Below are 12,439 nucleotides of genomic sequence, written 5' to 3'. Positions count from 1 at the left end.
CGATGAGATATGTGCACCAACTAATCGGAAAATAAATTTTATAACGAGTGAAACTCTAGTTAGCTTAAATTATAAAAAGTTTTCTCATATAAAAAGAATTTCCAAACTCGTGGGATTGAAAATCCGTTTTGCTTTTCCTAATAAAATACCAAAAAGATAAGAATTTCCTCCAATGCTGTCAAGCCACGTATACAATTGTTCATCTACGAGGTTCGGATTAGGCATTTAACGACAAATGGAGGTTCGGCTTAAACGACGTTAACGGAGGCACAGCCCAACGGTGGCCGCGACCGTGAGTAAATTCGCGGGTGATTTTGTTGTACCCGCCACGTCATCATGGGCTAATTCTGACACGTGTCATCCTTTCCAAATTAGGGTTTCCGGGTTGGCGTTCTCTGGTTCGAGGCAACTGCTTCGTTTGTGCGGTTCCCTCTTCTTCCTGACATTTTGGCACAATTCTTTTGCAAAATCTTTCTCTCCCTTTCTCTGGGTCTCTCTCGCTCCAATTAAATTTCCACTTCAACTACTTTGCTCCTTTCTGCCATGTCTACGCCGCCTCCACTGTTGCACCACATCACTAAATAACTGAAATCTTATACCCTGTAAGCTCCCATCTCCTTGCGTGTTTGATTTTATCTCTTGGAGGTGTAATATAACTTGCTTTTGTTTCTTCTCTCTTCAAATTTGTGTCTCATAGGTGTGTGTGTGTGTGTGTGTGTTTTGGGCAATTTCATCGCAGTTTGGCAACCGGCAGGGCGATAAATTCTGCCACGAGAAACGGGCACTGTCTTTTCGAGTTTGTGGTTGTTGCGTTTTTAGTTTTAGTTATTTTGGTGTCGTTCTAATTGTGGATTAAAGATGAGATGTTTTGCTTAATTGCATTTCACGTGTTCGTATTTGGGATAGATATGCCTAAACTGTAGCTTTGCAAGGGGTAATTTTAGGTGATCGCTAGTTGAATTTGATATTTTTCTTTTGATGAATCGAGATATGGTGTGTTCTATCCTTGATGCTTGGTGTTGAAGTTGTATTTTTCTTTTTTAAAAAATTAATTGAGTTGAATACTCCAGGATCACGGGGATGCTTGTCTTTCAGAATTTTGAGTTGGTTGGAATGGGTTAATATATTTGGAGGCCTGCTAGGCTGCTAAGGAACCGTACTTGGATTTTTTATTTGTTCATCATCATTTCTCGTGTTTGCCTGGAGTTGGAATAAATAGCTTATCTTCGGGCATATGGCAGAAGACAGTCCAAGGATTGGTGGGCTTTCTTCTGGATTGGCTGTTATTTTAAGTGATAATGATAACAGAGGGAGTTCATCCAAAGGTAGGTGTTTTTCATATTGTGATGAATTCAATCATCAATCCGTGGAGCGGACACTTGAATATGTGTTTGGTCTCCCCAACAAGTCCATTGATCCTCTGACTAGTCCAGTTGATACGGCATTTATTCGCTCCATAATAAAGAATAGGTTTTCAGAACTTGCTCGTCCGATTGCCCGACACGGTGTGGGAAATGGTATATGTATTGTTGATAATGGCTTGGGATCTAATGTAGTCTGTATCGAGAAAGTCAGCATCTGTGGTGATATTAGGATAGTTAAGCCGCCATTACTTGTGGAAAGTTTTTCGATGTTCAGCAGTGCTAGGGCTAATGCTTGTGTCTGGAGTGGAAAATGGATGTACGAAGTTATTTTAGAAACTTCAGGTATACAACAGCTTGGGTGGGCAACCCTTGCTTGCCCCTTTACTGACCATGAGGGTGTCGGTGATGCAGATGATTCCTATGCTTTTGATGGCAGAAGAGTTCGCAAATGGAACAAGGAGGCTGAGAGGTATGGTCAGTCTTGGGTTGTTGGTGATGTCATTGGATGTTGTATTGACTTGGATAGAAATGAAATATCGTTCTATAGGAATGGCATCTCACTTGGGGTTGCATTTTCTGGGATTCGCAAAATGGGTCCTGGTATTGGATATTATCCAGCAATATCTCTATCTCAAGGTGAGAGATGTGAAATAAATTTTGGTGCACACCCTTTTAAATATCCTATTGATGGCTACTTGCCCCTTCAAGCACCCCCATCGATAAACAGTTTTGCTTCCCATATGCTGAAATGCTTATCAAGGATTTTGGAAGAGAAACGCATAGAATGCCTTGAGATTAACTCCGTTGAGAAACTAAGGAGATTGAAAAGGTTTGTTTCAGTTGAAGAACTATTTCATCCTGTCTCTATTGGGATTTGTGATGAATTCTTCTCTGCACTTGAAGTTGATGCAAATGGTATTGAGTATATTGGACGGGGTCCTTTTTTTTCATTCATGATGGAAGTGTTTGGACAACAGCCACCACACAATCACTCAAGCTTAGATAGAATTATTGATGTCCTCCTAAGATGTCAAGGCTCTCTTGCATTATTTGAGCATTTAATAAATGCCCTTTCATGTAGCTGTAAAACATCACCACTAATCTTAACTGAGTGCCCATATTCTGGATCCTATTCCTATCTTGCATTGGCTTGTCACATCTTCAGACGAGAAGAATTAATGGTGCTTTGGTGGAAGTCAGTTGATTTTGAATTCCTCTTTGAAGGGTTTTTATCACGGAAGAATCCAAATAAGCAGGATCTTGAGTATATGATGCCCTCGGTTTGGTGGCCTGGTTCACGTGAGGATGTGTCATACGAAAGTAGCATGGATTTAACTACAACAGCTCTATCTGAAGCAATAAATGAGGTACTCCTTCAATTCCACTCTTTTTTCCCTTCTCTTTGTGGCATTGAGACTATGTATGTTAATATTCATTGGCCTCCATTGAGTTGACGTCTCCTGTTAAATTGATAGTGCTGTTCAAGTGAAAGACAACTAGGATATGCTTGTGCTCATACATGAGGACCAAAACTTTGAATTATTACCATGGATTGATGGACATCCTTTTTAGGATATGAAGTACTTGATAATTGAATTATAGCTAAACTCATTGATGGAAGGGTGTGGACCTGTGGTTATCTGTTCTATTCCCATTTGGCTCTCTCTTTTGTGCTTAAGAGAAAGATCTTAATAATTCATCCACTTTCCCCGCCTCCCATCTGCTTCAAGCATTGCATTATACGTTGTTGGTCTACTTGTTTTTGAGTAAGATAGGAAGCTATGGGTGCTTTCAATATTAAAGCATCTTCTTGGACAGCATATCCATTATCATCCCCTTCTTTTTTTCATAACCATATATCCATGCCATATAAAACTCATGAAAACATTGTTAGTTTGCAATGCTACTCATTTTCTTTTTCTTAATCTGATTGCCTATTAATATTTGTGATGCCAAGAGGTACTTATATTTGATGGCTCTATAGAATTAAGTTTAATTGGTTTTTTCGTTCTTTATTATTTTTTCTGCTTTTTAAGTTTAATAGCGGAATATATGTGAAATTTTATCAAGCTGTGCTAAAAATAAATGTGGGTTCGGGTCCTTACCTTTGTTAAGATAAAATCAAACTCTTCAACCTTGTCTTGTTTCGTTTCATTTTCCTACCAAAGCCTAAAAATTGCCAAGGTAGCAGTTTAATTCGTTCTCTAATCCTCTATATTGCTCTGATGTGTGGGACGGAACAAAAATCGAGTAGGCCACACGTCCCTAGGTTCATGTCCTGGTGGTGGTCAGATGGCACATGTTGGCCAAACTTGAGATTTTGATATGGGTGGTGACTAATGGCTATTCCAAACTGACTTGAACTCTAGATCTTTCTATTGAAGGAAATCTCTTGTCCATTTAGCTTAGATTTCAATTTTTGAAGCAAATTATGTGGATGACCGGGAAGAAGTTGGAGGCAGGATTTAAGAAATATGTTTAAGTCGAATTCTTGGTTTCTTACTTTGTTGCTCTATTATACTTTTAATTTTGTTGCTTCGTTGCTGAACCTGACTCATTTTTGCATATTCATTTTAAAAAACGTTGAACATTTTCTCTAATTAATTTCTACCATCTGCCACTGTTATTTATCATTGAAAATGAAATGGATGTGTTTGGGGCATCATTTGATGTGGTCAGTATAACCTGCTTTCCTCCTTACTTACTGCATCCTTCTTTTGAGGGCCTATCTTGGGTAATAAGATCTAAACTGACTCAGATGTAGCTTCGGTTTAGTCTACTTTCAATTTTATTATTTTATTTTTGGTTTGAAGATTGAGGAGAAGCACAGAGATCTTTGCCGCCTTGTCATTCAGTTCATTCCACCCACAACATCTCCCCAGTTGCCAGGTTCAGTATTTAGAACATTTTTGCAGAACCTATTACTGAAGAACAGAGGAGCTGATCATAATGCATCCCCTTCTGGAGTTTTAAGCAATTCAATTGTTGTTTCTCTATATGCTGTGATACTTCACTTCTTGTCTGAAGGATTTGGAATGGGCAGTGTTTGTGACTGGTTGAGAAGTAATGAAAGTGATGGCCCTGATACTGGTTTTCTTCATAGAGGTGGGCAACGCAGTTTCCCTGTATATTTGTTCTTTAAAGATGAGTCCCATCGAACTGTCACAGCTAGGCTTGGAGGTTCATACAATCATATATCAAAATTACATCCTCATGATCAAGAAGTGGAAGTAATTCATTGGGAGGAAGGTTGCATGGATGACCATGAGACCAGAGTAACTCATTCCACCAGGCAGAAGCCATGTTGCTGTTCAAGTTATGATGCTGAAGGCATGAGGAGTTCAAAGGATCCTATTAAGCATGCTATCAGAAATTCTCGTGGAATTCCTATGCACGATAGATCTGCTCATGTTGCTAGTGAATGTAGTGCTGGAAATTTGAATGATGAAATAACTGACAAACCAAGTTCAAGCGATCAATCTGATGCACAGTTTGGGTATTGCTCAATGCAGCACATGAGGATTGTACCAAGAGAGACAAATACATCTTCAGCTACATTAAGAGAAGAAGAACTTTTAGACTTCTTGCTTCTCTTTTATCACATGGGACTTGCACCAGATTTTAAGCAGGTATTAGACAGATGCATAATATTCTTCTTTATAAAATTGTTAGGGTTGATCCCTTCTTTTCTCCCTGTCATATAACTTTGAGGATAGATATGTCATGTATATTTTTCTCTCCAAGCTTTTTGTTTAACCAAGCTATTTGCCTCTCTCCCTTCTTTAGATACTTGACTAAAGGATGTATTCTCCTCGTGATGATTTCAACATTGTTCCCTTTTCCATTGGTTTTTCCAACTCACTTCTCCTTGAAAAGACCATAATCATTCCCCAAAATATTCCCCATTCCCTCTTTCAACATGATGCCTCTTCGAACTAAGATGCACCTCTTCACTTTATCATTTCATAATGTTATAATTAATGTAAGCCATGCATCCTACTCCGAATCCTCCTGCACCCAGTTAGTTCATCCTTTGATCTGATCCCCCTTTTCTTTTTTTTTTTTCCTCGTATGAAACAAAATGGGGGGAATGAACAGTCTAAGGCCACGGTATAGGAAACTCCATCCCACAAAACTACATAATCGTTGATGGTAATAAGTGCCTATTCTGCTGCCTAGGTTATAAGAACTGTTAATTTTTATGTGTAAACCGGCATATAAGTCCTTCATTTTATATTTTCTAATATTAACAAAGACGTCTTGTTTCCAGGCATCACATTACATGTCACATCAATCTCAGTTAATAGCTCTTCTTGAAGAAACTGATAAACAGATAAGAGAACGAGCTTGTAGGGAGCAAATAAAGCGTCTAAAAGAAGCTCGTAGCACTTACAGAGAGGAGGTGATTGAATGTGTCAGACATTGTGCGTGGTAAGATCATCGTGATGAATATTGGAAACTTCATTACTATCCTTTTGTAATTATTTTTTGAAACCCTGTCCAATCTCTAATTAAAACGAAGAACAAGCATCTAGGACCAGCATCTAACTAGGAGGAACTTTTCACTTCCTTATCTATCCATTCTGATCGGGTATTTTTGCTACTTGTGGTATTGTTTATATATGTCAATTACAGTTGCCAGTAAAAGAGATTTTTGCATCTTCCCTTTCTTACATGGAATGCTTTACTTATCCATTCTTTTAAGATAGTGCCAGTTATAGGGCAGTTGGGTTATTTTCATGGTCAAAATTTCACCTGCACATCATTCATGTTCCTTCCAAGGCTCAAATAGTGCATGAATCAGTTAGTCATTTTTTCTTTCTCGTGATTTTGGTCTTATCCTATGGTACAGCGTTCTTTCGCAGTTTAACTTTTGTTGGCTTTCCAAGAGAATTTTATTTATATTGTGAGATACTATTGGAAGAGATGTGAGCAGTGGGTTTTTTTTCTCTGTCCAAGTTTTGAGAATTTGCAGTTCTCACCTTTCATTAGGATATTGAAAACAAATAGAGAATTGGGATTTGATTAGAACAAAACTGTATGTCTTCTGTTGGTCTGAAAATACGAAGAATGCTCTTGATCAATTTTTAGAGCTTGTAATTTTTTTATCCTCCACCTGGACAGTTTGTCTCAATTTTTTCTTTGTGTATTACTCTCTTTTAAATATCTATTAGTGTTGGATACAAACACGTGTATGTATAATGAAAGTGGGACAAGGGAGCTTGTTTTGTAGTTATATTTTACATGGGCCTGTATCGTTGAGCTTCAATTTTTCCCAGTTTGTCTTCTGTAAAATTTGTTTGTTTCTTTTTACTCATGCTCTAAAGTCTAAATACCTTTTTCTGTCTTTTCTTCATAACAGGAATCGCATTTCTTTGTTTTCCCAGTGGAAGCAAAGAGGAATGTATGCAATGTGCATGTGGACTGTTCAGTTGCTTCTCGTTCTTAGCAAAATGGATTCGATGTTTATTTATGTCCCTGAGTTTTATGTGGAAGCACTGGTAAATCACCCTAGTCAATATGCCTATTATGTCTAATGTCCAGTATGCCATGTTAAATTTTGTTGCTTCTGTTAATATCTATATTTTAAGTTTTCTATAAGATGCAAGTGTCTAAGGTTGTTTTAATCTTCAAGTTACTTTTAGTAGCCTAAAAAATTTAAATTTTCACGATATTTCACTATAGATTTAGAGGATTTGTGAACAATTTAATAGTTTCTTAAAAGCACGTGATAGATGTGATTTTTTAGAGCTGCTAGGAGAGGAAGTACATTATTTGAAGGGTTAATTATCACTTTTTGCCTCTAGAAAACAATTTGGTTCCTGATCTTTGATTCTTAATGATTTAAGAGAACTTTCAATTTTGTAGCAATCTAGTCCTTGACTTCAGTATATAACAATTTAGTTTTCTTACTTTCAAATTTCCAACAATTCAATCCATTCAGCATATAATTTCATCAAAATTAAATATTTACTTTCGTAATTTAATGATTTAGATTTTGTAGCTGATAAACCTATTGAGTCCCTAATTGGTTTATTGTATCTATGTACAAAATTTCATTAAACCTTACAATAATTTTGATGGAATCCGGTATGGTAGAACAGAAATACTGATTTTATTGATGTATTAGAATAGGAATTACAGAGAAAATTGAATTGAGAATCTCTCAATTCAATATGCTAGGGCTGAACCTCTTGCTCTCCTTTCTCTCAAGGATGAACAAGCCTAACCAATCTCTCACTCAAATGATAACTAACTCTCCCGCCTAAACAGATAGCTATTTATACTTTCCTCCGACTGACTTTCCTAACTAACATTTTACAGCTCATTAACAGCTACTTCACTCTCTTCATTACCCTTCACATGTGCGGTGCTTCTTTTACCTTCTCAACTATATTGTAGGATAATGGGAGGTCTATCAAATTTTCACGATGAAAACTAAATCGTTACAAATTTTGAAGTACATGACTAAATTGGTGCATACTATATGATTCAAGGACAATTATTACAAATTTGAAAGTACAAGAATTAAATCGTTACAAATTAAAGCTCAGACAGTTAGAAAGTCATTAGAAATAAAAGCTCGAAGATTAAATTGTTACTCTCAGTAAGATCAGAATCAAAAGTGATTTTCAACCTTATGTAAATTATTGATGATTGTTACTCTGAAATTCATTACAAATTAGCCTTATGTAAATTTTTAACCTTATGAAAATTATTAATAATGCTCTTACCACTTTTGTTCTGTCTTTTTACAGGTTGACTGCTTCCATGTGTTACGCAAGGGTGATCCTGCATTTGTACCTTCAACCATATTTCTCAAGCAAGGACTTGCGTCATTTGTATGTTTTCATTTTCCCATTTTCATATTTATTCGTAAATCCCAGCTGTGTGTGGATACAGCTCATAACAAAATATTACATTTGTACTATATTATCTTTCTTAGACGAATCCTGTTACCGATTTTCTTTTACATTAAATGTTTACTAGTTTCTTTATCTAATTTGATAAAATGCCTGATGATCTTGTAATTCAATGTATTGAATTTTGTTCTTAATAACAGGCAGGTATAAAAAATGTGAAGATTGATATCTCCAACACTATTGTAGTTTTTTTCCCTTCAGAATTACTTGTAAGCTTGTAACATATCTGACTAGACTAGCTTATTGATTTATTACATTTGTAATCTGTGAAGAACTGGCAGGTGGAACTTTGTGTTTTGCTGGAGTTCTTGCTTCCTTTGAGTCCCAATATTTTGCTTCGATAGTTCATTCTTCTATTTTTTTTGTAGATAGTTTCCTTTCAGTTTTGTCTATTGAAGTTTAAACTTGAAGTTAAATGACTTTCAATATTCAAATTGGAGATTACATAAGAAGTATTTATCTTATTTGGCAATAAAATGGATATTACGTCTCATGTTTTCACGATCATTGTCCTTTTGACGTTTTCATTGTTTACCTTCCTCCCCCTAATATTGATATTGGCACCTGACGACTCCTTTTGACTTCCAAATTCCAACTTATTATCTGTCACTATGATGATTTCCTATTAATCAGGCGACATTTGTAGTTAATTACTTAATTATGTTTTTCTTTTCTTTCCGGTATAACCAATCGACAGGCCATACTAGATTCCTGATGGTTTTCTATTTATTAGGTGACATTTGTAGTTACTCACTTCAATGACCCAAGGATATCAAGTGCCGATCTAAAAGATCTGCTTCTTCAGTCCATATCTGTTCTTGTTCAGTACAAAGAATATTTGGTCACTTTTGAGAGTAACGAGGCAGCTACACAAAAGTTGCCGAAGTCATTGCTATTAGCATTTGATAACAGATCCTGGATTCCCGTGACGAACATTCTTTTGCGACTATGCAAAGGTTCTGGCTTTGGTTCTTCAAAGTATGGAGAATCGTCGTCGTCATCCATCACATTTCAGGTAAAATGATCTTTCTTTTCCCTTTCCCTGTAAGTCCTATTGTTAGTAGTTTCTCTCATCATCTGTTTTTTTCTTCATCCTACCCTCCTGCTTTATGAAGATACTACTACGAGAGGCATGTGTCACGGATGAAGGGCTGTTCTCACCTTTTCTTAATCGTTTATTCAATACTCTTAGCTGGACTATGACTGAATTCTCAGTTTCAATTCGAGAAATGCAAGAAAAATACCAGGTACAGTTATCTTGTTTTCAACATAGTAATAACCCTGTTCCCTTTCTGCCAATAAATGTATGTGGAAAAAATTCATATTGCTTGGAATGAAAAGCTGATTCATGTGAAATAGGACCTGTTATTTCCCCTGAAGTGTGCTTATATTATCTCTTTTCATTATTTAATCACATACGTGCTGGAGAGGAATATGCCTTTCAAGTAGATGAAGTTTTTGTTTATTACTTAGTTAGCTGATCATATTTTGTAGTATCATCATTTTAATTGTCATATTAACTGTCTTGCAGGTACTAGATTCTCACCAAAGAAAATGCAATGTCATATTTGATCTTTCATGCAATCTGGCAAGGGTTTTGGAATTCTTTACCCGGGAAATCCCTCAAGCATTCCTGTTAGGATCTGATACGAATCTCAGAAGGTTGACTGAGTTAGTACTTTTTGTGCTGAACCATGTAACTTCAGCAGCAGATGCTGAATTCTTTGACTTGTAAGTTTTAGATTAGTTGGAGCAAATTTAGTTTATTCTGTACATTTTTGAAAATTTGAGGAATATGTAAATGATTGCATAACTACAATTGAAGTCTGCATATAAACTTTCAATATTATCTGCAGGTCTCTTAGACGTAATGGCCAATCTCTAGAGAAAGTAAACAGAGGCATGATATTGGCTCCTCTGGTTGGTATCATCTTGAATCTGTGGGATGCTAGTGCTGAGCTGAAGTACAAAGAATACAATGACATTGTTGGTATTTTCGCTAGCATGGAATGTCCAAATACTGTAAACTGTGGATTTCGGCTTCTGTTGGATTACAACTGGGTTAGCTCTCTCTCTCTCTCTCTCTCTCTCTAACTCCAGCCATAGCAGAAAAAAAAACATATAAATAAAAAAGAAAAGGAAAAGAGAAGAGTTTCTCATAGGACAATTTTGGTTGGACTGACTGTGTAGGCCAAAAGGATGGAAAAAATCCAAGATGCACCCAAATATTTTTCTATATTGAATCCTCTTCACTGGTGTGCTTTTGTGTTTTGTGCAGTATTCGTGAATGAGATTTTTTTTTCTACTGAATAAACTATTAATTCTCCTCAGTGACATTTTACAGGCTGGTTCCTTTAGAGGGGATGGTTATGTTGCACAACTTGAACGGCTGGAGAACTTTTTAAGCCTTCTTCTTTATAGGATGGAGTCTTTGGCTCTTGATAACTCCGCATTTGATGACCAAACAGATGCTAGTGACAGCATATGCTGCATCTGTTATGCAAGTGTAGCTGATGCATGTTTTAAACCCTGCTCTCACCAGTCATGCTATGGTTGTATTTCCAGGCATCTTTTGAATTGTGAGAGATGTTTCTTTTGCAACGCAGCAGTGGAGGACGTTTTCAGGGCTGGTACTAATTAGACATTTTAGTAAGTATTTATGTTCCACACTATTGAAAAAAAGAAAATAAGACAGCACCAATTTTGGTGGTGCAGACCTGGCAACCAATGAACTTAATAGGCGCAATCATTGTGCTGATACAAATGAGGTCCTATCAGAGGAGGCAATTATTTAATTAATTATTATTACTTTTTGGTACCTTTTTTTTTGGGGGGGGGGGGGGGGGGGGGGGGTTGGAATAGAAGATAGTTTGAATCAAATTTAAACATGTAGCAATATAGTTGTATAGGTGTACAAATTGGGTTATATGTCAAAGCATATCCTGGTTAGGGAATTTTGTAGTAAGTTTGAGGGGGAATATTCTGTATATATGAGATGTAAATACCAAGGAAAGTACTTGATGACTCCCCTTTTCCTCTCTATCACTTTCTCTGACTTAGTGAATCACTATATTTTTTAATCATACCATAATTATCCGTAGAGACCCATTGCTCAAAATGGAGCTCCTCGTTTTGGATTTCTCAAAGGGATTTGACTATAGCCTACAGAATTCCTCTGATAATCAGTGAAGGATTTTAAAATGAAGTAGCGGAAAAAGAAGAAGGCTAGCTACCATCAAAATCTCATTCTGGTTCAAGAGCTAAAAAGATAGAATTATGTAGCTGGAAGTGGCATTTTCAACAAAGTACATCTTCAAAAAGGAAGGTTTGGCTGTGGGAACAGATTGCTTCTCTTCCGCTGCTTGCATGGATTGAAGTTTGGTTCAAAAGAGGGTTGCAGTGCTCGTGCTCGTGCTCTTCCTTGTTGTAAAGGATATGCTATCAACTTCAAGGTAGAGATGGAAGTTGTAAAGTCATAATGCCTCCAGGAGAAATAGAAATCCAATTTTGGACATTGATCTTTGGATGAAAGGAAGTCTTGTGAGAAAGTGAGCAAGTGTGGCTCTCGGATGCATACAAAGTGAGTTCTCTTTGAGATCCCAGTGTAAATATGTTTCATTAGCAGTAAAAGCTATCTACCATGCACCATTATGATGAGTGCAAAATATTTCCTTCATTTGGAATCCGGTTGTCTCCCCCTTATAAAATAGGGAACTCATGTTTTAATGGTTACTCAAGTGAATCTAGAGATATAGCTCTGATTATTTAGCTTTAAATTCTGCATTTTGGAGTAATCGGTGACCGTTTGATAAACGCAGAGAATATTTCTTGTCACTCTCCGTTGGTAATACACACACACACACATATACTCTGAACTGTCTAAGGTGTGTGAAGTATGGTTTTAAGTTTAGAAATAAGAATACAAGGATGGCTCTACATTATTTATTGTCATAAAGTTTGACCAAAAGTGAGGAGGATGATTTTTCAGATCATGGTTTTGTGCTCGTGGATATCAGGACGTTTAAATTCACTTTTTGATGAAACTTCTTTTTCTAAATATTATGTTAATACATGACATGTGAGTAAGATAAGCCATTGACTTAGTTTGATCCTAATCTTTGACCAAAATTTAGCTTATTTTTCTCGAAAGAA

The 12,439-nt window shown here is 36.5% G+C and overlaps 1 protein-coding gene across 4 annotated transcripts; it reads left to right on the top strand.

Moving 5' to 3' along the window:
• Positions 1–402: 402 nt before the first annotated feature.
• On the top strand, positions 403–12,063 carry LOC103484702 (E3 ubiquitin-protein ligase RKP). Of its 4 annotated transcripts, XM_051088687.1 has the most exons (13): positions 407–602; positions 740–803; positions 1,071–2,731; positions 4,178–4,993; positions 5,635–5,795; positions 6,727–6,865; positions 8,123–8,206; positions 8,428–8,496; positions 9,021–9,302; positions 9,403–9,534; positions 9,819–10,018; positions 10,144–10,348; positions 10,632–12,063. In XM_051088687.1, exons 3-13 carry the CDS (start codon positions 1,235–1,237, stop codon positions 10,926–10,928), a joined length of 3,882 nt encoding a protein of 1,293 aa, XP_050944644.1. In that variant the 5' UTR covers positions 407–602; positions 740–803; positions 1,071–1,234; the 3' UTR covers positions 10,929–12,063. The 4 variants fall into 4 exon arrangements, with proteins under 4 accessions (XP_008440152.1, XP_050944645.1, XP_008440153.1 ...); XM_008441930.3 differs by lacking the exon at positions 740–803 and having other exon boundaries at positions 403–602; XM_051088688.1 differs by lacking the exon at positions 740–803 and having other exon boundaries at positions 403–602; positions 10,478–10,647.
• The last annotated feature ends 376 nt before the right edge of the window (positions 12,064–12,439 follow it).

The sequence above is a fragment of the Cucumis melo genome, chromosome 8, assembly GCF_025177605.1.
Source record: "Cucumis melo cultivar AY chromosome 8, USDA_Cmelo_AY_1.0, whole genome shotgun sequence".
NCBI lineage: Eukaryota > Viridiplantae > Streptophyta > Magnoliopsida > Cucurbitales > Cucurbitaceae > Cucumis > Cucumis melo.
The sequence above is the reverse complement of the archived record's forward strand: the minus strand, read 5'-3'. Positions and strand labels throughout refer to the sequence as shown.